Source organism: Paramormyrops kingsleyae, chromosome 7, assembly GCF_048594095.1.
Source record: "Paramormyrops kingsleyae isolate MSU_618 chromosome 7, PKINGS_0.4, whole genome shotgun sequence".
Taxonomy (NCBI): Eukaryota; Metazoa; Chordata; class Actinopteri; order Osteoglossiformes; family Mormyridae; genus Paramormyrops; species Paramormyrops kingsleyae.
In genome coordinates, this window is record NC_132803.1 from 27,045,181 (window position 1) to 27,068,617 (window position 23,437).

Genomic DNA, 23,437 nt, shown 5'->3' on the forward strand with positions numbered 1-23,437 from the left:
CATCTCAGTGCTGTAATCTGCTTTCTGGTTGATATTCTCAAGTTTATTAAGAAACATTATGCACAGCATCACCAGCAGTAAGGTAAATGTAAAGACTCACCATCAACTTGAAGAGTCACTCCAGGTCCACCACACTTCTCACACCCGTTCGTTATGAATCTGAATCTATACTCTCCAACATCCGTCTCTCTAATGTTCTTTATCTGCAATGCACAGTTCCTTGTGTTGTTCCCCAAGAATTCTGCTCTGCCTGTGTACTCAGCACTAATGTTTGTATTATTACTGTGACAGACATATGGGTTTCCAGTACAGTCCACATCATTATGACTCCACATCCTGGAGTCCACTTTGTGTGGCTCTGGATACTCATATTCACACTGAATGAGCACAGTCGATCCTCTCAATGCACACAGGTTTCTCTCTGTGTAACGCACAGTCCATGTGCCATCTATAATCCACAGAGAACATGAAGCAATGGTTTATTCATCACTGTTTTGGTAAAGTCCTGACTTTAAAGTTATTAGAGAAAATGCCAGTATTGAGCCACTAACCTTCAACAGACAAATTCACTGTTTCAGACACAGTCTGTCTGTTGCCTTTTAATCCACAGGAGTAGCTTGCAGAGTGATATTTGCAGGCAGGACTGAAGTGAAGTGTGGACTGTGTTTCTGGGAGCTGCTGGTTGTCCTTCAACCAGGTGAATTCTGATTGGCTGAGAGAGCAGTTGTTTGTGCCACATGTCAGGTTCACAGAGTCTCCTTCCCTTATTGCTTCATTTACTCTGGATGAGGTCATCACCACCTTCAGTTCTAAAAGCATACAGTACATAATATAAGAGGCTATTTCACATTTCAGCAGTAATATTTATCATGAGCGGAAATGGTTTGGCCAAAAAGTGAAATCCTAAAAATAAGTGATGCATTAAAATAATAATAATAATAATAACTTATTATGCCTGATCATGTACTCAGCATCTCAGTGCTGTAATCTGCTTTCTGGTTGATATTCTCAAGTTTATTAAGAAACATTATGCACAGCATCACCAGCAGTAAGGTAAATGTAAAGACTCACCATCAACTTGAAGAGTCACTCCAGGTCCACCACACTTCTCACACCCGTTCGTTATGAATCTGAATCTATACTCTCCAGCATCCGTCTCTCTAATGTTCTTTATCTGCAATGTACAGTTCCTCACATTGTTCCCCAAGAATTCTGCTCTGCCTGTGTACTCAGCACTAATGTTTGCATTATTACTGTGACAGACATATGGGTTTCCAGTACAGTCCACATCATTCCGACTCCACATCCTGGAGTCCACTTTGTGTGGCTCTGGATACTCATATTCACACTGAATGAGCACAGTCGATCCTCTCAATGCACACAAGTTTCTCTCTGTGTAACGCACAGTCCATGTGCCATCTATTATCCACAGAGAACATGAAGCAATGGTTTATTCATCACTGTTTTGGTAAACTCCTGACTTTAAAGTTATTAGAGAAAATGCCAGTATTGAGCCACTAACCTTCAACAGACAAATTCACTGTTTCAGACACAGTCTGTCTGTTGCCTTTTAATCCACAGGAGTAGCTTGCAGAGTGATATTTGCAGGCAGGCCTGAAGTGAAGTGTGGACTGTGTTTCTGGGAGCTGCTGGTTGTCCTTAAACCAGGTGAATTCTGATTGGCTGAGAGAGCAGCTGTCTGTGCCACATGTCAAACTCACAGAGTCTCCTTCACTTACTCCTTTACCCTCTTTCTGTGAGGTCATCACCACCTTTAATTCTGAAGGACAACATTTACCTGTTAGATTTATAGAAAGTCACCCATAATCTTTTCATCATATTTGGACATTCACAGAACCACAAAACCTCAACATTTTTCAGTCACATACACATTAAAATTTTGTTTCTAGGAAGAATGCTATTGCACAGTTTCTGAGTTATACTTACATAAATAGTATTTTGTAAATAATAAAGATAACTTTAGGCCCTAGTTTTTTTCTAAATAAACATGTTATTTATTTGTTGTTTCATTGCAACATTGGCTAAAAAAAATAAAGTTTTTACCAAGACTTACCATCAACTCTAATAGTCGTCCCAGGTTTTCCAGTATATTTTCCCGTTTTTTCATTGGTCGTGAACCTAAATGTATACACACCAGCATCTTTGTCTGTAATGTTCTTTATCTGTAATGTGCAGTTCTTCTCTTTGTTCCCTAAATATTCTGCCCTGTCTCTGTACTCAGTTCTAACGTCTGTATTACTACTGTGAAAGACAAATGACTTAGTACAGTACTCATCATTACACCATAAGACTGTTTCCACTCTTAATGAAGCTGGATATTTATATGAACAGGGAATGACCACAGTGGATCTTCTGATGGCACAGAGTGGATTTATTGAATACTCTACACCCCATTCGCTACCCAGGACCCCTGGAAAAAATATCAAAAAAGGCAACATTACATAAAAGTAAGCATTACATTTAAAGGGTTAAAGGCAATGCTGACGCAAACATATGTGAATTTTCTGCAAGTTGCAAAGTTTCCTTTTTTATCTTAAAAAAATGCACATTTAAAGATAAACGTTTTAAGGCTAAATCCCTTAATCCTACTGGAATAACACGGATTAGATTTTAATTACACTGAGGAGAACTTTAACAAATTTAATAATCAATACTTTATTGATTCCCGTGAGGAAATTGTCTTTATTCCTCCCTCAACTTGCTCTTTTTTTGTAGAGTAAGTTGTCCATAAAGGGCAGCTACCCGTAGAAGCACCCAGGGAGCTGGGGGTTAAGGGCCTTTCTCAAGGACCCGCAGACGTGCTGAGGCTGGGTTTGAACTGGTGACCTTCTGATTACAGGCACACAGGCTGAGCCACACGCTGTCCCTAATCTAAACAAAGGGTGCTATCACATGCTGAGCTATTCCCTTTCTTACCTGGTAAAAAGACAACGGCTTGTATCCAGAAATTCAGAGCGTACTTAAGTCCCATCTCTGCTGCTCTTCTTTCTGACACACTGTCTGTTCAGGGACTGTAGAACTAACATGTACTGTAAGAGTCAATCCCCCCCCCCCCAGAACTATTTACTGTACTGTATATACGTGTTAGATTTGGCGCCTGCTTATTTCCACTATCATTCAACAGATCAACAAGAACTATTTCCTCTTTTAACTTAAAAACTAAATAAAATCCATCTTATGTTTTGACAAGAAATATCAGTTGTCATATTTTCTTTTGTTTTTCACTTTAATTTTATTTTATAACTTCACAGCCTAAATACCCAGAAGCAAAGAAAGCCAATCTAATGTAAATGTACAGGAAGAGGCTCTCAGTTTTTTTTTTTTAACTTGAACTATACTTGAACTGTATGTGCTGCTAAAATCAACACCATTTAAACACTCTGCTTGTCTTTTGCTACAGAACAACATAAAAACCGCAGTGACAGAGGGATGAACCAGGAAAACTGCTACACAGAGATACAACACTGGATTACACTGGTTTAAACTGGATTAGATTACAGTATATTAGATTCAACTTTATTGTCAGTAATAGACATCCATCCACCCATCTATCCACCCATCCTCTGCTGCTTATCTGAGATCAGGTCGCAGAGCCAGCAGTCTAAGCAGGGATGCCCAGACCTCCATCTCACCAGCCACCTCCTCCAGCTCCACTGGGGGAATACCAAGGCGTTCCCAGGCCAGCCAAGAGATTGAACATCTCCAGTGTGTCCTGAGTCTGCCCCGGGGTCTCCTCCCAGTTGGATATGCCCAAAACACCTCCCCAGAGAGCCGTCTAGGAGGCATCTGAGATAGATACCCGAACCACCTCAACTGGCTCCTTACAATGCGGAGGAGCAGCAGTTCTACTTTGAGCCCCTCCTGAATGTCTGAGCTCTTCAACTCATTTCTGCTGCTTGTGTCCATGATCTCATTCTCTTGGTCACTACCCAGAGCTCATGACCACAGCTGAGGGTGGGAACATTGACTGACTGGTTAATCGAGAGCTTCGCCTTCCAGCTCAGCTCCCTCTTCACCTCGACAGAATAGTACAGCATTACTGCCAATGCTGCACCGATCTGTCTACCAATCTCCCACTCCCTTCTTTCCTCACTCATAAACAAGACCCCAAGATACTTAAACTGGATCTAGAAGTGGGCGGGGGTGGGCAATGCCCAACCAAATTTCTGCTCTGCCCACCCTGCGCCTTCTAAATGTCAATCACGTTTATTTCATTCGGCCCATCAGATATTCTTCTGTGGAGCTTTTGTAGTTGCCTGTGAAAATGGAGGAGGAATGTTACCTTATTCTTATTAAAGCTCCTTCTTGTTAAAATGCATCTTTTGTTGCTGTAGTTTGCTGTAATGTTGTGTTGAATAAGGATCTTTGCTAGTACTGTGGCCTGTACTACGAAGCAGGGTTACTGGCTTATCGGGGTAACTGCGAGTAACTTGACGTGTGTATGGCGTTAAATTAGTGCCATAAAATTAGTGCGCATAAAAACCACGCGCGTATGCGCTCGCGAGCAGAAAATCCATGCTCTCTACGCGCTTGCGTTTGCACAGCACTCGCTCGCTCGGCGTTAAATTAGTGCCAAAAGTCAAACCACGCGCGCGTGTGCGCTAGCGAGCTGAAAACCCATCCTCTCTATGCGCTCGCGTTAGCTGGACCCTATCTATGCGGGCTTGTGGGCTTCATCCATATTGACAGTTAATTGATAACACAAATGAATCCATAAATAAGTTGTAAAGTGTGATTTAGGCAGTGCACCGTGGGACAAAGCAAATATACAGCAGTTGAATTGTTTGATTACGTGTTTCTTCACATTTAAAGTGATCTTGAAAATCCAAGGGGTGTGCTTATTATCCCCCAGAGTCCACTGATGAAAACATGGCTGGACATGGCTGTCCCATTTTGTTTTAGAGCTATTAACCCCTTATGCTACGTTCACACTGCGAGCGGCGAGAGCGTCAAAGCGACCGGAAGTCATTCATTCTCTATGGAAGCGGCGCGGCGGGAGCGTCAGACAGAAATTGAATCCCAGTCAACTTTATGGTAATGAGCTGTGAAACAATGCTGGTGTCCGAAACAATCGGTGTTCCAGGTGAGATGGTGAAGTGCATAATATATTTTTTTGTAGTAATTTTGGCGCCATAGCAGAGAAAACAGTGCAAATTGTCGGTAATGTTAAACCTATTTATAGCATTAGTGTTTGTCAAAACATAATTATGTGTTTTAGTAGAACTGTCGTTAAAAAGTTCTCAGAGCCTGGCATTCTGAGTGGCCTTGTCCCCGCCCACTCTATGACGTCAGAGAGCGTCTCCGGCGTTGGCTAGCGTCGCGTTCAGGGCGGCGGGAGCGACGGCTGGCGTCTTTGACACTTGTGGTGTGAAAGTAGCATTACTGTAGTTGTTGCTCCATTGCACTTTAAGTAGATGCAATATAATAATTAATAACTATTATAGACAAAAATAATATGAAAATATGAGGCTAACTTAACCGCGGTCAGTGACAAGTTACCTTCATCTTCTACCAAAGCAAATAGCCAATCATAGTCAATATTTAAAAAAAACAATCAAAGGAGTGGAGATATTAGCCACTGTTCCCACCTCCAAAGTGTCAAAATTCATCCTGTCGAGCGAGCGAGTGCTGTGCAGACACGAGCGCATAGAGAGCATGGATTTTCTGCTCGCGAGCGCATACGCGCGTGGTTTTTATGTGCGCGAGTTTTGGCACTAATTTAACGCCATATAAACCAATGCCATTTTTCACAGACCAGAAATAAGCAAGCAGCATTTCCATGAACGCGGAAGCTGACATGCAAAGAGCCCACTGACACAAGGGTTCATGCCTCATTACTAGTGATGTGTCGTTCGCGAATAAGACGACTCTTTGAGCCTACTCTTTTTAGTGAATGATGGGAGCCGGCTCCTGTTCAAGAGCCGTTTTACTAATGTTTATAGAATTGTCCGGGTTTTTGAGCTGCCTAAACATTAAGGACGACAGTGGCCGGAACACGTTGTCTTCCGAAAAAACCCGCCCACGAGACGGCGTCTTATTTTTAACAAGCTCAATCCAGGTCACGCTAATCAGCATCAGGTTAAACGAAGAGAGGGGCGAGTTTTTTTTTTTAAAGAGCCGTTTAATAGCCGAAAGAGCAGGCTCTTCTTGGTGAGCTGAGCCAAATGAGCCGGTTTGCTAAAAAGAACCGATATTCCCATTTTGTAGAGAGAGACACGAGAAAAACAAACAAGCATGCAAATGAAAATTACTGCGGCCGGAAAAATTATCGACCTCATTTTAATTATCGTGCAATTAATTGATTTATCGTTTATCGCGACAGGCCAATGCACTCCTGCACTGTATTATAGTCCATTGTGTGAAATGCTGCCCATCCAAAATTTCAAATTGCCCCCCAATCTAAGCAGTCTAGATCCAGGCCTGATTGTTAATAAACTAGCTAAGGAAAGTCCATCAGTCGTGCAATTTTGATTTTTTTTTATTTGTATGGGGAAGGAGAGAAGTGGCAGGAACGGGATCCTGAAACAGGACAAACTCGGCGGTTTCGCTTTATTAGACAAGCATAGTGGACAGAGACAGGAGATGGGAGCAAGCCCAAATAAGTACTATACTATAGAAACAAGCCAGAAACACTGCAACCTGCAATATAATATTTGTAATTGACTTCACAGAAAAACAAGCCCAAAGTTATGGAGGGTGTTTTGTGACAGTATTCAATAAATAAATGTCATTTAAATTATTATTTAAATTATGTCTCATATGAGAGTAAGATGGTAAGATTATCCACTGGATTTGAGCACAATACTAATATTATTAAGACATTTCAGCTGTCATGTTTTGATAAGGGCTGCACAGGGACACTTCAATGCACAGGCTTGTCCAGGCTGAAGCCCAGGGGTCTACTGTACGCTAAAAACAATGCTTATCACAGCCACACACCCCTTTCTCAGAACTATTTATATATGTGCCGATGTTAACAGCAAATGTATTTCCCCCAACAACTACAACATTACGGGAAAATACGACTCAAGTAGCCCAGACAACTCTGACCATGTTAATGTGTCTCTGACGTGAGGCGCCAAGTGTCAAGTGCTCATTTTCATGCACAGAATATGTTTTATGCCACAAAAAAACAATATTTAATGATGAAATCAAATGATACCTTTCTGAATTTTGTCCACAGAAAGACAAGCTCCAGTTACATTTTGTCCATGAAAGCATAAAAACTTTGCTTTCTTGTGCACACAGAAATGTAAAGGAATCATTTTGTGTTTCATTTTGTGCACAGAATTGATATCGGCACCTTGCATTTCATGGACAGAAGGCTGGGAAGACAGGAATAAAAAGAAGGTAGTTTCGTTCACAAAATACATTTTTGGCAACTAAAACTTATTTTGTGAATGAAAAAAAAAATCATTAATTATTGTATCATTAAATAGTCAAATATAAGAGAGTGATTAAATATAGTCATCATTAAATATTGCCTTTTGTAGCTCAATATATATTTTGTGCATGAAATGGAGCGCTTGACACTTGGCGCCCCACACTGAAGGAGGGGCAGTGACACTTTGGTCAGCACTGTTGCCTGACACCACAAGGGTCAACACATGAAATGTTCCCTTAGAGTAGAGTGGTAGCCTATATGTGGAAACTGAAGAATTCCCATGAATACTTGTACTGTACATATGACAAAATCAAATATTTCTGCTCCTGTTCCCTGCTCCGTGCGGACTAAACACCCCCCACCCCACCTGAAAGGCTCTGTATGAGCAGGCTCTCCTGTCAGCATTCGGCAGAGGAGCTCTGAAGCGGATCTGCTTCAGCTTCTACTATTATTGTACGTCTAGCGCCCTCTTCTGGAAAAGCGAGAATCCATCCACTTAATTCCTTATCCATTTCTCATCTATTAACAGATCACCCACTGTGAACTCGTTGCTATTTTGGTTTGCATTGTTGCTTTTGTATCCTGTAACAAAACCGCTAGATTATTCCTTGTGTGAACCTCATTAATACACTCTGGTTTGTCGTCCCAGTGCAATGTGCTGTGACTGTGACATACGACGTCCTGCCATCAGCTGTTACTGCAGCTCTTTGGGCATTGCTCAATGACTCAGCTATCTTTTTTTCTCACTTTGTCATACAGAACAGGGATTTGTTTCTCGATGAATAGCTTCCTAAATGGTCTCTAAAGCCTCGGCTCCGTCATTCGGAGGAGGTATTCCGTATTGGAAGCTCGCGTTCTCTATAACACCGTACGGCTGCGTATCATTACAAATAAAAAAGCAATGACGTCGGATATTGCCTTAGAACGAGCAGAGCTGTTAGCCAAAGGAGTGTGCAAAAAAAAGAAGTTGCAATACTTAGTTGCTCACCAGTCTTCTTGCTAGGGGTACCGCTGGGGCTAGCTGATGTCTGCCTCCCTCTCGGATTTGCGTCTCCGAACTCACATTGTCCTCGCTTTAAGTTTGTCATGCTGCCTGTGTACTTCATAGCGGTCCGGCTTATTCTGCAAATTGCACGCGTTTTGCCAAATTGTCTCTCTTAAATCATAAGTGTTGGCAAACATTTGATTTGCAGCAATTTGCTGGAACGTGCAGCTCTTCCTTCTCTGTGACAATCTGACCCGCTAAACGCGCCTCCAACTCGCGCGAGACACAGCAGAGAGACTTGAGGACACACTGACAGCGGGGGGGAGCTGGAGATGGGAGAGAGCATCTGAGAAACAGTTTAGAGAGGGGGAATCAATCTAAATATAAAATTGTTTGTCATATATCTGAACAATAAGGCATACTAATAAATATATATGAATCAATCGGATTTTACTAATGTAAATTGTTAGAAAAGAGGCATCGTGAGTTCCTCCCAAATCGTATCTGGTGCACATCATTTTAAAAAGTAACCAACAAGGTGACACAGATAGCAGGCAGGGTCTCGATCACTCAGCAACACAGAGTAACATCTAACACAACAACCAACTGGAGAAATTAACAAAGGCAGGCACTTAAATACAGTGATACCTCAGTTCTCGAACTCATTGTAAGTCGAATTTCTTATAAGTCGGACCAACCAGTTCGAAAAAAAATACCTAGAGCTCGATCTGAATCTCAGAAGTCAAACCATGAACGCCGACCTATGATAACTTGTACATGCAGGGAAATGAGTCACGCTGCACTTCTCTCAGCTGAAACAAAGGGTAAGGCTTCAGTCTCAGCCTCACATTCGTTATGATAGCACCATGCATGTTTACACTAACTGAATACATATTTAGACAGTAAAAATAAATTTAGACAATGATAGACAGTAACATAATTATTATTATATAATAAAATACATTTTAAAATAAAGATTTCTTATTATTTTAATATTAATCATAAACCATTAATACATTTAATTATAATAATATTATTTTCATGCCGAGCAGGACGGAACGGAGACAAAGGCGCAGACGTCAGGGTATCGGCTTTACTTTCTAAAGACACTTAATAACATAAACCTGTCTGAGGAGCTGCTTGTGTCCTTCTATCTCTGCTCTATAGAGAGTGTACTGACGTACAGCATGATATGCCAACTGCTCAGCGGTAGATAGGAGCCCTACAGCGAGTCATAAATACAGCCCAGAAAATAACTGGACTTCCACTGGCCATACTGGAGTGGTGGCTCTGAGGCTAGGGATCTGTGCCAGGTATCTGAAGGTTGCTGGTTTGAATCCTGTGAATACCAGGAGTGATCTTGACCCCTTGAGCAATTGCTTTGTCCTGAGTATGAGGTTAATCTACATCCAGCCCAACAAGCAGGTAATCTACTTTTAGATTAATTAACAAATTTGGGGGTTGGTGGCAGGATTGGCACTTCAGCCACTGGAAAAAACTTGGTGCTGAGGTTTCTCTGGCTGCACTCAGGTTCTCATCCCTGAGTTGGTGGGTGTGGCAATGTGCTGTATTCAGTGCATGCTCCTTACCTCTCCTTTGCCCACTCAAGAGGAGAACGATACCTCCAGAGAGCCAATAACATTCTAGGGGGATCTGACCTATCCCTGCCATCACCACTCCTCTCTGCTTCCTTCTGGAAGACTCTACAGGACCTTACTCAGTTTGTTAACACCCCTACCAGGGGAGCTGCCATTCTTGATCTTGTTTTGTCTAATAACCAGGACAGGATTGGTAAATTAGACGTTTTAGAACCACTTGACAGTAGCGATCATAACATGGTTAAATTTGAGGTTAAGTTTAGTGCCCGAAGAGCAAAGTCCAAATCAAAAATATATAATGTTAGGAAGGCTAACTTCAATTGTATGAGATTAAAACTAGAAACTGTGAACTGGATGGAGTTAAATAACACAACTGTTGAAGAGGCATGGGAATTTTTTAAAAGCACATTATTGCAAGTGCAAGAGGACTTCATACCTGTTTCCAGCAAGAATAAATCTAGGAAATTGCAACCTAGGTGGTTTAATAGGGAAATAAAGTATAAAGTAAGGAGGAAAAGGGCTTTGTTCCAGAGATGGAAAATAACTGATGATGACATAATAAGGCAAGAGTATCTAAATCTACAGGCTGAATTAAAAAATGACATTAGACGAGCTAAAAGGAATGTCGAAAGGAAGATCGCATTGGAAGCTAAGGATGACGTTAAAAGTTTCTTCCAGTATTTTAACTCTAAAAGAGCTCTAAAAGCTGAAATTACTAATCTGCAGGATAGTAAGGGTCTTATAATTGAAAACGACATTGACATAGTAAATGAGTTCAATGATAGTTTTGCACGGGTATTCACTGTTGAGGACACTAGTAACTTACCAGTTCTTATTACTAATCCAACATCGTCTATAACTAATATATATATAACTGAAGCTGATGTTTTGCAAAGCCTAGCTATGCCTATGATGTCATCTACTTAGATTTCCAAAAGGCTTTTGATGTTGTTCCCCACAAGAGGCTCCCACTTAAACTCAAAGCGACAGGTATTTTAGGAACTGTAGCGACCTGGATTGATAACTGTCTCATTCTCGCCAGTGCGGGGAAGCAATAAAAAAGGCCAATAGGATGTTGGGGTATATCTCCAGGTGTGTGGAGTTTAAGTCAAGGGAGGTAATGCTAAGATTATACAATTCCTTGGTGAGACCTCACCTAGAATATTGTGTACAGGTTTGGTCACCATATCTTTAAAAGGACATAGCGGCCTTAGAAAAGGTGCAGCGTAGGGCCACAAGAATAATTCCTGGTCTTAGAGGAATGTCATACGAGGAAAGGTTATTTGAGCTAAATCTGTTCAGCCTCAAGCAAAGGAGACTGAGGGGGGACATGATCCAGGTCTATAAGATTCTAACAGGTTTGGATGCTGTTCAACAGAATAGTTACTTCAGCATTAGTTCAAATACAAGAACTCGTGGCCATAGGTGGAAATTAGCGGGAGAACATTTCAAACTGGATTTAAGGAAGCACTTCTTTACACAGCGTGTAGTCAGAGTATGGAATAATCTTCCTGATAACGTAGTGCAAGCTGAATCCTTGGGTTCCTTTAAATCAGAGCTAGATAAGATTTTAACAACTCTGAGCTATTAGTTAAGTTCTCCCCAAGCGAGCTCGATGGGCCAAATGGCCTCCTCTCGTTTGTATAGTTCTTATGTTCTTAAAGACCCGCACTTCCAGGTTCAAGCACGGTTTTTATTCCAGGACCCATCGTTGAATTGAATGCTGCAAAACAGCATTTTAATTGTTTTTCTTTCTTTTAGATGATGGGAATACGCCAAAAAATGCAATTCCTGGGAAATGTTTCATAATATTTTATGTACTGCAAAATCAGTGGTTTTATAGGTGGTTTATTCTATTATCATACATTTTTTTTGTACCGGCAGGACATATGTGTGTGTGTGGGGGGGGGGGGTGAGTATGTGTGGAATGAATTTCATTGTACACAAGGGTGCAATGACAGTAAAAGGTATTCTATTCTGTTCTATGTGGGAGCAGAGCCTGTGGTGTATTGACAGAGGTTTCAGGGGACCAAAGGGTAGCTGATGAGAACTGGACACAATCAGTACCCATGCTGACAAACTGGTTGACATCATGGTCTAACCTGAAGGTTTTCTGTCGCTGGGAGAGATCCAGATACTGGGTGCACAGAGCTCCCTGTGTTTCTGTGGGTTTTTTCAGGATTCTCTGGTGTCTTTGCACAGTCCAAAAACATGCAGCTATTGGAATTGGAGAATATAAGATGTCCATAGTGTCTGTGTGTTTGCCCTGTGATGAACTGGCATCCTGTCCAGGGATTTCCTTGTCTGTTGCCTACTTCTGTACCGCTTATGCTGAACAGGGTCTCACAGTGGTCTAAAGCCTATACACATTCATTCCATCCATCCATCCATCCATCCATCCACTAACAGCTTATCTTAGTCAGGGGCCTTGAGGGGGCTGGAGCCTAGTTATACATTTTAAGTGAAATACATATAAGCTTGATAATATAAACAAAACAAAAGCTTTATTCAGTTTTTATGTTTCTTTCAGTTACATGTTTGAAATAAAGCTTACATTCTTTATGGCAAGAATTATCAGTGTGGCAAGAGAAAATGTAGCCACAGATACTAAAAGTGTAACACCAGTGTACATTTATGTAACAGGTATGTAACATCTGTACATTTATTTAATGTGTTTTTGACCCAAGTTGTTTCTCTTCCACCAGCTCTGTTATTCTGCCATTTCTTTGATATTTACATTTTCATACTCGGTTAATTCAATATTTACATTTCCATAAACTTGTTCTTGAATATTTACATTTCCATAGTCTGGGAGCTCACAGGATTCCTCAGAATATCTGTTGCTAGTCCCACTCTTCTCCCTAGAAGAGTCCTAAGATGGAAAACAGAAAAGAATAAAGCACAAAACCAAATTTACATAGATATACATTTTGATGAAAGCAGTACAGATTAGACTTGCCATGAAATTGGCATAAATAGCTGACTCAGCCTGTGTTTCTGAATCACTGCGCAGGTCCTTGTCTTCTCTCTGTAATTTCAAAAGATTAAAATTCTTCTATAAAACCTGTCGCATCATGTGACCAAGAAATAATCAGAAACAAGGTCATACCATCTTGGTTCCCTGATTTTTGTCCACATTGAGTGAATTTACCCTGTAACAGAGACACATTAAATACTTAGCAGCCCAGTTTAATTTTAAATTTAAAAGAAAGGAATATAGTGACACAGGTCTTTAAAGACAATACATTACCTTTTCATGAAGATGATAATCACAACAGCTCCAGTCAACACAACCAATAATATTCCCACAACAGTAATTATAATTATTCTATTAAAATGACCTGTAAACAGAGAAAGGAAAACGTTGCTTGACCCAATCAGAATCACAAATGCTAAGCTGTCAGATACACACTGTTTACAGAGCTGAGAGTAGTGATGGAGTAACCTTACAGTGTTACTGCCCAGTGTCCTCAGAACTGACAGTGAGGGATTAATCGTGTTAATAGGATAAACCGATTAACTATAGGGATCGCAATATGTAACCTGAATATTACAAATACTAGTCATCTTAAAACAAATGTGTTGGAATGCAAACAAGGAGCATAAAATGGAGAAACAAAAATGAAGCAGCAATGTTTGTAATTTTCATATGCAAATGAAATGCTGAGTCACACAACAATAATCCTGCTTCATAAAGCCCACAATTAATTTAATATAATTTCAGCTGCTATTCTGCACTGTTGTGTCAATACTTAATCCCTCTATTATAAAAATTACATAATTCTTAGAGCCAACTGAAAAGTTTAAAGGCATAATAACTGATTAACTATAAGGATCCCAATATGTAACATGAATATTAACGCGGAGCATAATATACAAAAACAACAATAAAGCAGCAATGTTTGTAATTCTCATATGTAAATGAAATGCTGAGTCACACAACAATAACCCTGCTTCATAAAGCCCACAATTAATTTTCACAGATATTATTTCAGCTGCCAGTCTGTTGTGTCAACACTTAATTCCTCTATTATAAAAATGGTATATACATGCTTTTTACAGCCAAATTAAAAACTTATTCTTTTATTAAACTTTACTTACTTTCAACAATGATATTCACTTCGTTAGATACAGCTACCTTTCTGCCATTTAAAGCACATGAATATTTTCCTGTGTGATGATAGGATATGGGACTGAAGTGAAGTGTGGACTGTGTTTCTGGGAGCGTCTGGTTGTCCTTATACCAGCTGAATTCTGATTGGCTGAGAGAGCAGCTGTCTGTGCGACATGTCAGGTTCACAGTGTCTCCTTCCCTTATTGCTCCATTTGCTGTGGATGAGGTCATCACCACCTTCAGTTCTGAAAGTATACAGTACATAATATAAGAAGATATTTCACATTTCAGCAGTAATATTTATGTGACGACCTTAAGTGTGGGTTGTGGTCTGATGGTCATTTGGTTTTGGCAATTTTCATTGTCATGACACCGAGTATCTGCGAGCCAGTTACACCTGATGCTTGTTAAGGCTGTAGCTGATTTGTTCCCTTTTAAAATGGCTAGGCTTTGGGGAACATGGGGCTCCTGCTTAGGCGCCGGTTGCACGTTGCCATTTGTTTTGTGTTTATGGTTTTGTTTTGTATTTGATTTTTGTTGGTTGTATTTATTCTACACTACATGAACATGGCATGCCTGCACTACTGATTACTGACAACCATGCATTATCTATATATGTTGTGTAGTATTCTTTTTTTTAATTATCTTCATTAAATTCTTTATTTGGTAATCTTGGGTCCCGTGTCTTCCCTTGGATTTTCTTTTTTTTCTTTTTTTCCCTTTTTGTTATGAATTTATCATGAGTGGTAATAGTTTGGCCAAAAAGTGAAATCCCAAAAATAAATGAAACATTAAAATAATAATAATAATAATAATAATAAGAATAACTTGTTATGCCTGATCATGTACTCAGCATCTCAGTGCTGTAATCTGCTTTCTGGTTGATATTCTCAAGTTTATTAAGAATATTATGCACAGCATCACCAGCAGTAATTTATATTCAGTAATGAGTTACATTTCTATAAGACAACAGTGTAAACATTTATGAAATAGGCTAGATTAGTCTGTGTTACACGAACAATAACTGAAACCCAAAAAAGGTAAAGACTCACCATCAACTTGAAGAGTCACTCCAGGTCCACCACACTTCTCACACCCGTTCGTTATGAATCTGAATCTATACTCTCCAGCATCCGTCTCTCTAATGTTCTTTATCTGCAATGTACAGTTCCTCATATTGTTCCCCAAGAATTCTGCTCTGCCTGTGTACTCAGCACTAATGTTTGTATTATTACTGTGATAGACATATGGGTTTCCAGTACAGTCCACATCATTATGACTCCACATCCTGGAGTCCACTTTGTATGGCTCTGGATACTCATATTCACACTGAATGAGCACAGTCGATCCTCTCACTGCACACAGGTTTCTCTCTGTGTAACGCACAGTCCATGCACCATCTATAATCCACAGAGAACATGAAGCGATGGTTTGTTCATCTTGGTTTTGGTACAATTTTAACTTTAAAACTTTAAGGATTTATGGGATGTATTTTCTGCAAACAAGAAAATGAGAATGATAATGATAAAATAAAAACACAATCTCCACTATGGAAAAGCAAATTGGAAAATGAAAAAGCAAAGTAGAAAATGCAAAGTCAAACTGGAAAAGACAAAAATGGTTTTTAATCTTTCAATTTTTCACAAATTATAGATTAATGCAAATGGTGTTATTTAATTTTATTTATTTATTTTTAATTTTTTGCAGAATCTTTCACAAAGACTAATTGGCAAAGTAGAGATTGCATCTTCATGTTATCATTATCATTTTTGTTTTTGCAGAAATTCCTCCCACAAGGACTGAGCTACTAACCTTCAATAGAGAAATTCACTACTTCAGACACAGTCTGTCTGTTGCCTTTTAATCCACAGGAGTAGTTTGCAGAGTGATATTTGCAGGCAGGCCTGAAGTGAAGTGTGGACTGTGTTTCTGGGAGCGTCTGGTCGTCCTTAAACCAGGTGAATTCTGATTGGCTGAGAGAGCAGCTGTCTGTGCCACATGTCAGATTCATTGAGTCTTCCTCACTTATTCCTTTACCCCCTTTCTGTGAGGTCATCACCACCTTTAATTCTGAAGGAAATTTATCTATTAGATTTATAGTAAGCTATCCATAATGTTTTCATCATATTTGGACATTCACAGAACCACAAAATCTCAACATTTTTCAGTCACATATACATTAAAATATTGTTTCTAGGAAGATCGTGAATTTCTGATTTATACTTATATAAATATTATTTTGTAAATAATAAAGATAACTTTATTCCCTAGTTTTTTTTCTGAATAAATATTTAGAAATAAGTTTTTACCAAGACTTACCATCAACTTTAAGAGTCGTCCCAGGTTTTCCACTCCATTTTCCCGTTTTTTCATTGGTCGTGAACCTAAATGTATACACACCAGCATGTTTGTGTGTAATGTTCTTTATCTGCAATGTGCAGTTCTTCTCTTTGTTCCCTAAATATTCTGCCCTGCCTCTGTACTCAGCACTAATGTTTGTATTACTGCTGTGAGAGACGTATAGCATTTTATCACAGATCTCATCATCAAGACACCACATTACTGTCTCTACTCTTAATGAAGCTGGATGTTTATATGAACAGGGAATGACCACAGTGGATCCTCTGATGGCACAGAGTGGATTTATTGAATACTCTACACCCCATTCGCTACCCAGGGGCCCTGGAAAAAAATGTTAAAAAAATAAAAAAAAGATAAATGTTTTAAGGCTAAGGCCCTTAATCCTACTGGAATAACACTGATTAGATTTTATTTACACTGATGAGAATTTTAACAAATTTAATCCAAACAAAAGATGCCATCACATGCTGAGCTATTGCTTTTCTTACCTGGTAAAAAGACAACAGCTAGTATCCAGAAATTCAGAGCGTACTGAAGTCCCATCTCTGCTCTTCTTTCTGACACACTGTCTGTTCAGGGACTGTAGAATTAATATGCATGAATCAACTCCCCCCCCCCCTTCTCTTTCAGAACTATTTATATACGTGTTCGATTTGGTGCCTGCTTATTTCCTCTTTCATTCAACAGATCAAGAAGAACTATTTCCTCTTTTGTTAACTTAAAAACTAAATGAAATCCATCTTATGTTTTGACAAGAAATACCAGCTGTCATATTTTCTTGTTTTCTTGTTTTTCACTTTAATTTTATTCTGTAACCTCACACCCTAAATACCCAGAAGCAAAGGAATCCAATCTAATGTAAATGTACAGGAAGTGGCTCTCAGTTTTTTCTTTTAACTTGAACTATACTTGTAATGCATTTGCTGCTAACATCAGCACCATTTAAACTCTCTGCTTGTCTTTTGCTACAGAACATAAAAACCGCAGTGACAGAGGGATGAACCAGGAAAACTGCTACACAGAGATACAACACAGACTGAGTTTAAACTGGATTAGATTACAACACATTAGATTCAACTTTATTGTCACTGTACAAAGTACAAGTAAATAGACATCCATCCATCCATCCATCCTCTGCTGCTTATCTGGGATCAGATCACAGAGCCAGCAGTCTAAGCAGGGATGCCCAGACCTCCGTCTTCCCAGCCACCTCTTCCAGCTCCTCTGGGGGAATACCAAGGCGTTTCCCGGCCAGCCTACAGTAGAGGTACAGTATAATCTCTCCAGCGTGTCCTGGGTCTGCCTCAGGGTCTCCTCCCGGCTGGATGTGCCCAAAACACCTCCCCAGGGAGGCATCCAGGAGGCATCCTAGATAGATGCCCAAACCACCTCAGCTGGCTCCTTTCAATGTGGAGGGGCATCGATTCTACTTTGAGCCCCTCCTGAATGTCTGAGCTCCTCACCCTATCGCTAAGGCTGAGCCCAACGCTGCACCGATCTGTTTACCAATCTCCCACTCCCTTCTTTCCTCACTCATAAACAAGACCCCAAGATACTTAAACTGGATCTAGAAGTGGGCGGGGGTGGGCAATGCCCAACCAAATTTCTGCTCTGCCCACCCTGCGCCTTCTAAATGTCAATCACGTTTATTTCATTCGGCCCATCAGATATTCTTCTGTGGAGCTTTTGTAGTTGCCTGTGAAAATGGAGGAGGAATGTTACCTTATTCTTATTAAAGCTCCTTCTTGTTAAAATGCATCTTTTGTTGCTGTAGTTTGCTGTAATGTTGTGTTGAATAAGGATCTTTGCTAGTACTGTGGCCTGTACTACGAAGCAGGGTTACTGGCTTATCGGGGTAACTTTGCGAGTAACTTGACGTGTGTATGGCGTTCAATTAGTGCCATAAAATTAGTGCGCATAAAAACCACGCGCGTATGCGCTCGCGAGCAGAAAATCCATGCTCTCTACGCGCTTGCGTTTGCACAGCACTCGCTCGCTCGGCGTTAAATTAGTGCCAAAAGTCAAACCACGCGCGCGCGTGCGCTAGCGAGCTGAAAACCCATCCTCTCTATGCGCTCGCGTTAGCTGGACCCTATCTACGCGGGCTTGTGGGCTTCATCCATATTGACAGTTAATTGATAAAACAAATGAATCCATAAATAAGTTGTAAAGTGTGATTTAGGCAGTGCACCGTGGGACAAAGCAAATATACAGCAGTTGAATTGTTTGATTACGTGTTTCTTCACATTTAAAGTGATCTTGAAAATCCAAGGGGTGTGCTTATTATCCCCCAGAGTCCACTGATGAAAACATGGCTGGACATGGCTGTCCCATTTTGTTTTAGAGCTATTAACCCCTTATGCTACGTTCACACTGCGAGCGGCGAGAGCGTCAAAGCGACCGGAAGTCATTCATTCTCTATGGAAGCGGCGCGGCGGGAGCGTCAGACAGAAATTGAATCCCAGTCAACTTTATGGTAATGAGCTGTGAAACAATGCTGGTGTCCGAAACAATCGGTGTTCCAGGTGAGATGATGAAGTGCATAATATATTTTTTTGTAGTAATTTTGGCGCCATAGCAGAGAAAACAGTGCAAATTGTCGGTAATGTTAAACCTATTTATAGCATTAGTGTTTGTCAAAACATAATTATGTGTTTTAGTTGAACTGTCGTTAAAAAGTTCTCAGAGCCTGGCATTCTGAGTGGCCTTGTCCCCGCCCACTCTATGACGTCAGAGAGCGTCTCCGGCGTTGGCTAGCGTCGCGTTCAGGGCGGCGGGAGCGACGGCTGGCGTCTTTGACACTTGTGGTGTGAAAGTAGCATTACTGTAGTTGTTGCTCCATTGCACTTTAAGTAGATGCAATATAATAATTAATAACTATTACAGACAAAAATAATATGAAAATATGAGGCTAACTTAACCACGGTCAGTGACAAGTTATCTTCATCTTTTACCAAAGCAAATAGCCAATCATAGTCAATATTTAAAAAAAACAATCAAAGGAGCGGAGATATTAGCCACTGTTCCCACCTCCAAAGTGTCAAAATTCATCCTGTCGAGCGAGCGAGTGCTGTGCAGACACGAGCACATAGAGAGCATGGACTTTCTGCTCACGAGCGCATACGCGCGCGGTTTTTATGTGCGCGAGTTTTGGCACTAATTTAACGCCATATAAACCAATGCCATTTTTCACAGACCAGAAATGAGCAAGCAGCATTTCCATGAACGCGGAAGCTGATGTGCAAAGAGCCCACTGACACAAGGGTTCATGCCTCATTACTAGTGATGTGTCATTCGCGAATAAGACGACTCTTTGAGCTGACTCTTTTTAGTGAATGATGGGAGCTGGCTCCTGTTCAAGAGCCGTTTTATTAATGTTTATAGAATTGTCCTTGTTTTTGAGCTGCCTAAACATTAAGGACGACAGTGGCCGGAACACGTTGTCTTCCGAAAAAACCCACCCACGAGACGGCGTCTTATTTTTAACAAGCTCAATCCAGGTCACGCTAATCAGCATCAGGTTAAACGAAGAGAGGGGCGAGTTTTATTTTTTAAAAAGAGCCGTTTAATAGCCGAAAGAGCAGGCTCTTCTTGGTGAGCTGAGCCAAATGAGCTGGTTTGCTAAAAAGAACCAATATTCCCATTGTGTAGAGAGAGACACGAGGAAAACAAACAAGCATGCAAATGAAAATTACTGCGGCCGGAAAAATTATCGACCTCATTTTAATTATCGTACAATTAATTGATTTATCGTTTATCGCGACAGGCCAATGCACTCCTGCACTGTATTATAGTCCATTGTGTGAAATGCTGCCCACCCAAAATTTCAAATTGCCCCCCAATCTAAGCAGTCTAGATCCGGGCCTGATTGTTAATAAACTAGCTAAAGAAAGTCCATCAGTCGTGCAATTTTGATTTTTTTTTATTTGTATGGGGAAGGAGAGAAGTGGCAGGAATGGGATCCTGAAACAGGACAAACTCGGCCGTTTCGCTTTATTAGACAGGCATAGTGGAAAGAGACAGGAGATGGGAGCAAGACCAAATAAGGACTATACTATAGAAACAAGCCAGAAACACTGCAACCTGCAAGGACCAATATTTGTAATCGACTTCACAGAAAAACAAGCCCAAAGTTATGGAGGGTGTTTTGTGACAGTATTCAATAAATAAATGTCATTTAAATTATTATTTAAATTACTCTCATATGTCTCATATGAGAGTAAGATGGTAAGATTATCCACTGTATTTGAGCACAATACTAATATTATTAAGACATTTCAGCTGTCATGTTTTGATAAGGGCTGCACAGGGACACTTCAATGCACAGGCTTGTCCAGGCTGAAGCCCAGGGGTCTACTGTACGCTAAAAACAATGCTTATCACAGCCACACACCCCTTTCTCAGAACTATTTATATATGTGCCGATGTTAACAGCAAATGTATTTCCCCCAACAACTACAACATTACGGGAAAATACGACTCAAGTAGCCCAGACAACTCTGACCATGTTAATGTGTCTCTGACGTGAGGCGCCAAGTGTCAAGCGCAGAATATGTTTTGTGCCACAAAAAACAATATTTAATGATGAAATCAAATGATTCCTTTCTGAATTTTGTCCACCTAAAGACAAGCTCCAGTTACATTTTGAATATTATTCATATTATTCATTAAATAGTCAAATATAAGAGAGTGATTAAATATAGTCATCATTAAATATTGCTTTTTGTAGCTCAATATATATTTTGTGCATGAAATCGAGCGCTTGACAGTTGGCGCCCCACACTGAAGGAGGGGCAGTGAACTCACACTGTCGTTGCTTTAAGTTTGTCGTGCTGCCTGTGTACTTCATAGCGGTACAGCCTATTCTGCAAATTGCACGAGTTTTGTCAAATTGTCTCTCTTAAATCCAAAGTGTTGCCAAACATTTTATTTGTAGCAATTTGCTGGAACGTGCAGCTCTTCCTTCTCTGTGATAATCTAACCCGCTAAACACGCCTCCAATTCATGCGAGACACAGCAGAGAGACTTGAGGAGACACCGACAGCGGTGGGCACCTGGAGATGGGAGAGAGCAACAAACAGTTTAGAGAGGGGGAATCAATCTAAATATAATTGATTGTCTTGTATCTGAACAATAAAGCATACTAATAAATATATTGTAGCGACCCGCCAGATAACCAGTCACAGGTCTGACTCAAATTAACAGTTCTTTATTAAACGGCTCGTAACAATAGCGTTGTCATTTTTTGCCGCAACTCACAGCACTCGGTCACCAACCCCTTACACCCCACGCTCTCTCACCACACACACGCGCACCCCCACTCTCACATGCCCCACCCATACTCCATCTCACCCCCCCAATCACAACACAGATAATCACAGGCGAAAGAACAGAACAACAATAATTCAGCATTTTAAACAAGTAACTCAAATAAGAAAACCCAGAGTCACCACACTGCCCTCCCCATTATGAAGCCCCTCGCCCACGAGGGGACACAATAAAGTCTCTAAGACGGGTGGGCCTCCGCTTCTGTCTCTGTGGTCTTCCCGGGGCACTATCCGGTCTTGAACTCGGGGACACAAGGGAAAGAGGGGTCTGGGGCAAGGGAGAAACAGGATTAGTGGAGTCAGTGGATGTATGGTTGGAGTTGGGCACAGGGTTTGGATCTGGGGAAGGTTCAGGGGGGGATTGCAGGATTGGTCCCAGTACAAATGAAGGGACAGCCGTACCCCTGTAAGGGGCTAACCTATCTCGGCGGAGGGCCACTTTCCTACCCCTCGGGGGAACCTGCACCTTGTAAACTACCTCCCCCATCCGTTCCACAACTCTACATGGTCCCTCCCAGTGACTGTCCAGCTTAGGGCAACGCCCTTTCTTCCGCTTGGGGGTGAAGACCCAAACCAGCTCCTCAGGTTGGAAATGTCTCCCTCTATTTTTCAGGTCATAATAACGCTTTTGTCGCAGGCCCGACTTCTCCAGCTGGTCTCAGGCAAAAGCGTGAGCACTGTCCAAGCGGTCCTGCAGCTTACGGGCATACTCTGGGCCTGGCAGCCCGGCTGGAGTGTCCGGTGGCCTCCCGAAAGCCAGCTCCGCTGGCGTTCGCAGTTCTCTCCCCAACATCAGCAGTGCGGGGGTGCAGTTGGTGGAACTCTGCACCGCTGAGCGGTAGGCCATCAGGACAAGGGGTAGGTGTCTGTCCCAGTCACGCTGGTGGTCAGCAGTAAGTATGGCCAGTTGCTGCTGCATCGTGTGGTTAAACCTCTCCACTAGGCCATCGCTCTGCAGATGCAGTAGAGTAGTGCGTGTTTTCTGCATGCCCAGCCGGTCACACAGGGCAGCGAAAACCCTAGACTCGAAATTCCTACCCTGGTCGCTGTGGATGGTCTCGGCTGTGCCAAACCGACTGAACATGCCCTCCAACAATGCATCTGCCACCGTCTCCGCTTCCTGGTCTGGGAGGGCATAGGCTTCCGGCCATTTGGTGAAATAATCCATTGCACACAGTACATATTTGTTCCCATTGTCAGAGACAGGGAAAGGGCCCATGACATCCACGGCCACTCTCTCCATGGGTGCCCCAACTGCCCGCTGCTGAAGTGGTGCATGTGACTGATCAGGGGGCCCTTTATACGTAGCACATACATCGCACTGGCGACAAAAATCTTCCACATCACGCCTGTGCTGCCCCCAATAAAACCCCTGACGGAGGCGACGGAGGGTTTTAGCAACTCCAAAGTGCCCTGAACCGCCCCCCCCATGACATGCCCCCAGCACAGCATCTCTAAGGGTCTTAGGCACCACGACTTGCCACCTCTCCTGCCCCGTGGCAGGTTCTTTCCATGCCCGCTGCAGCACACCATCCCACAAGCGCAGCGCGCTATATTTGCACCACAGTCCCTTGGTGGCCACTGACTGCCCCACTACCTTGTCCCAGGATGGCCTCTGCCCACTCTGAACCCACTGGCGTACTGGCC

At 41.6% G+C, this 23,437-nt stretch overlaps 2 protein-coding genes across 4 annotated transcripts in view; both read right to left on the reverse strand.

The window, feature by feature from the left end:
- The window catches only part of LOC140592132 (sialoadhesin-like), a 252,455-nt gene extending 243,773 nt beyond the window's left edge, over positions 1–8,682 (reverse strand). Inside the window, exons 1-7 of one of the 2 annotated variants that reach the window (XM_072714661.1) lie at positions 8,394–8,682; positions 2,938–3,050; positions 2,075–2,431; positions 1,523–1,780; positions 1,072–1,419; positions 552–809; positions 101–448 (exon numbers count right to left, since the gene is read on the reverse strand). In XM_072714661.1, the coding sequence (XP_072570762.1) occupies positions 101–448; positions 552–809; positions 1,072–1,419; positions 1,523–1,780; positions 2,075–2,431; positions 2,938–2,992 (1,624 nt within the window). In that variant the 5' untranslated portion in view covers positions 2,993–3,050; positions 8,394–8,682. The remainder of the gene's footprint in view (positions 1–100; positions 449–551; positions 810–1,071; positions 1,420–1,522; positions 1,781–2,074; positions 2,432–2,937; positions 3,051–8,393) is intronic. The other variant, XM_072714660.1, reaches the window with a different exon arrangement.
- Positions 8,683–12,470: 3,788 nt separating this feature from the next.
- On the reverse strand, positions 12,471–19,395 carry LOC140592133 (sialoadhesin-like). 2 transcript variants are annotated; one of them, XM_072714664.1, is made up of 9 exons: positions 16,952–19,395; positions 16,422–16,784; positions 15,915–16,172; positions 15,155–15,502; positions 14,090–14,347; positions 13,239–13,329; positions 13,098–13,140; positions 12,948–13,016; positions 12,471–12,860 (listed from the first exon to the last, which is right to left on the reverse strand). In XM_072714664.1, exons 1-9 carry the CDS (start codon positions 17,004–17,006, stop codon positions 12,699–12,701), a joined length of 1,647 nt encoding a protein of 548 aa, XP_072570765.1. In that variant the 5' UTR covers positions 17,007–19,395; the 3' UTR covers positions 12,471–12,698. The 2 variants fall into 2 exon arrangements, with proteins under 2 accessions (XP_072570765.1, XP_072570766.1); XM_072714665.1 differs by lacking the exon at positions 13,098–13,140 and having other exon boundaries at positions 13,238–13,329.
- Between the last annotated feature and the right edge of the window lie 4,042 nt (positions 19,396–23,437).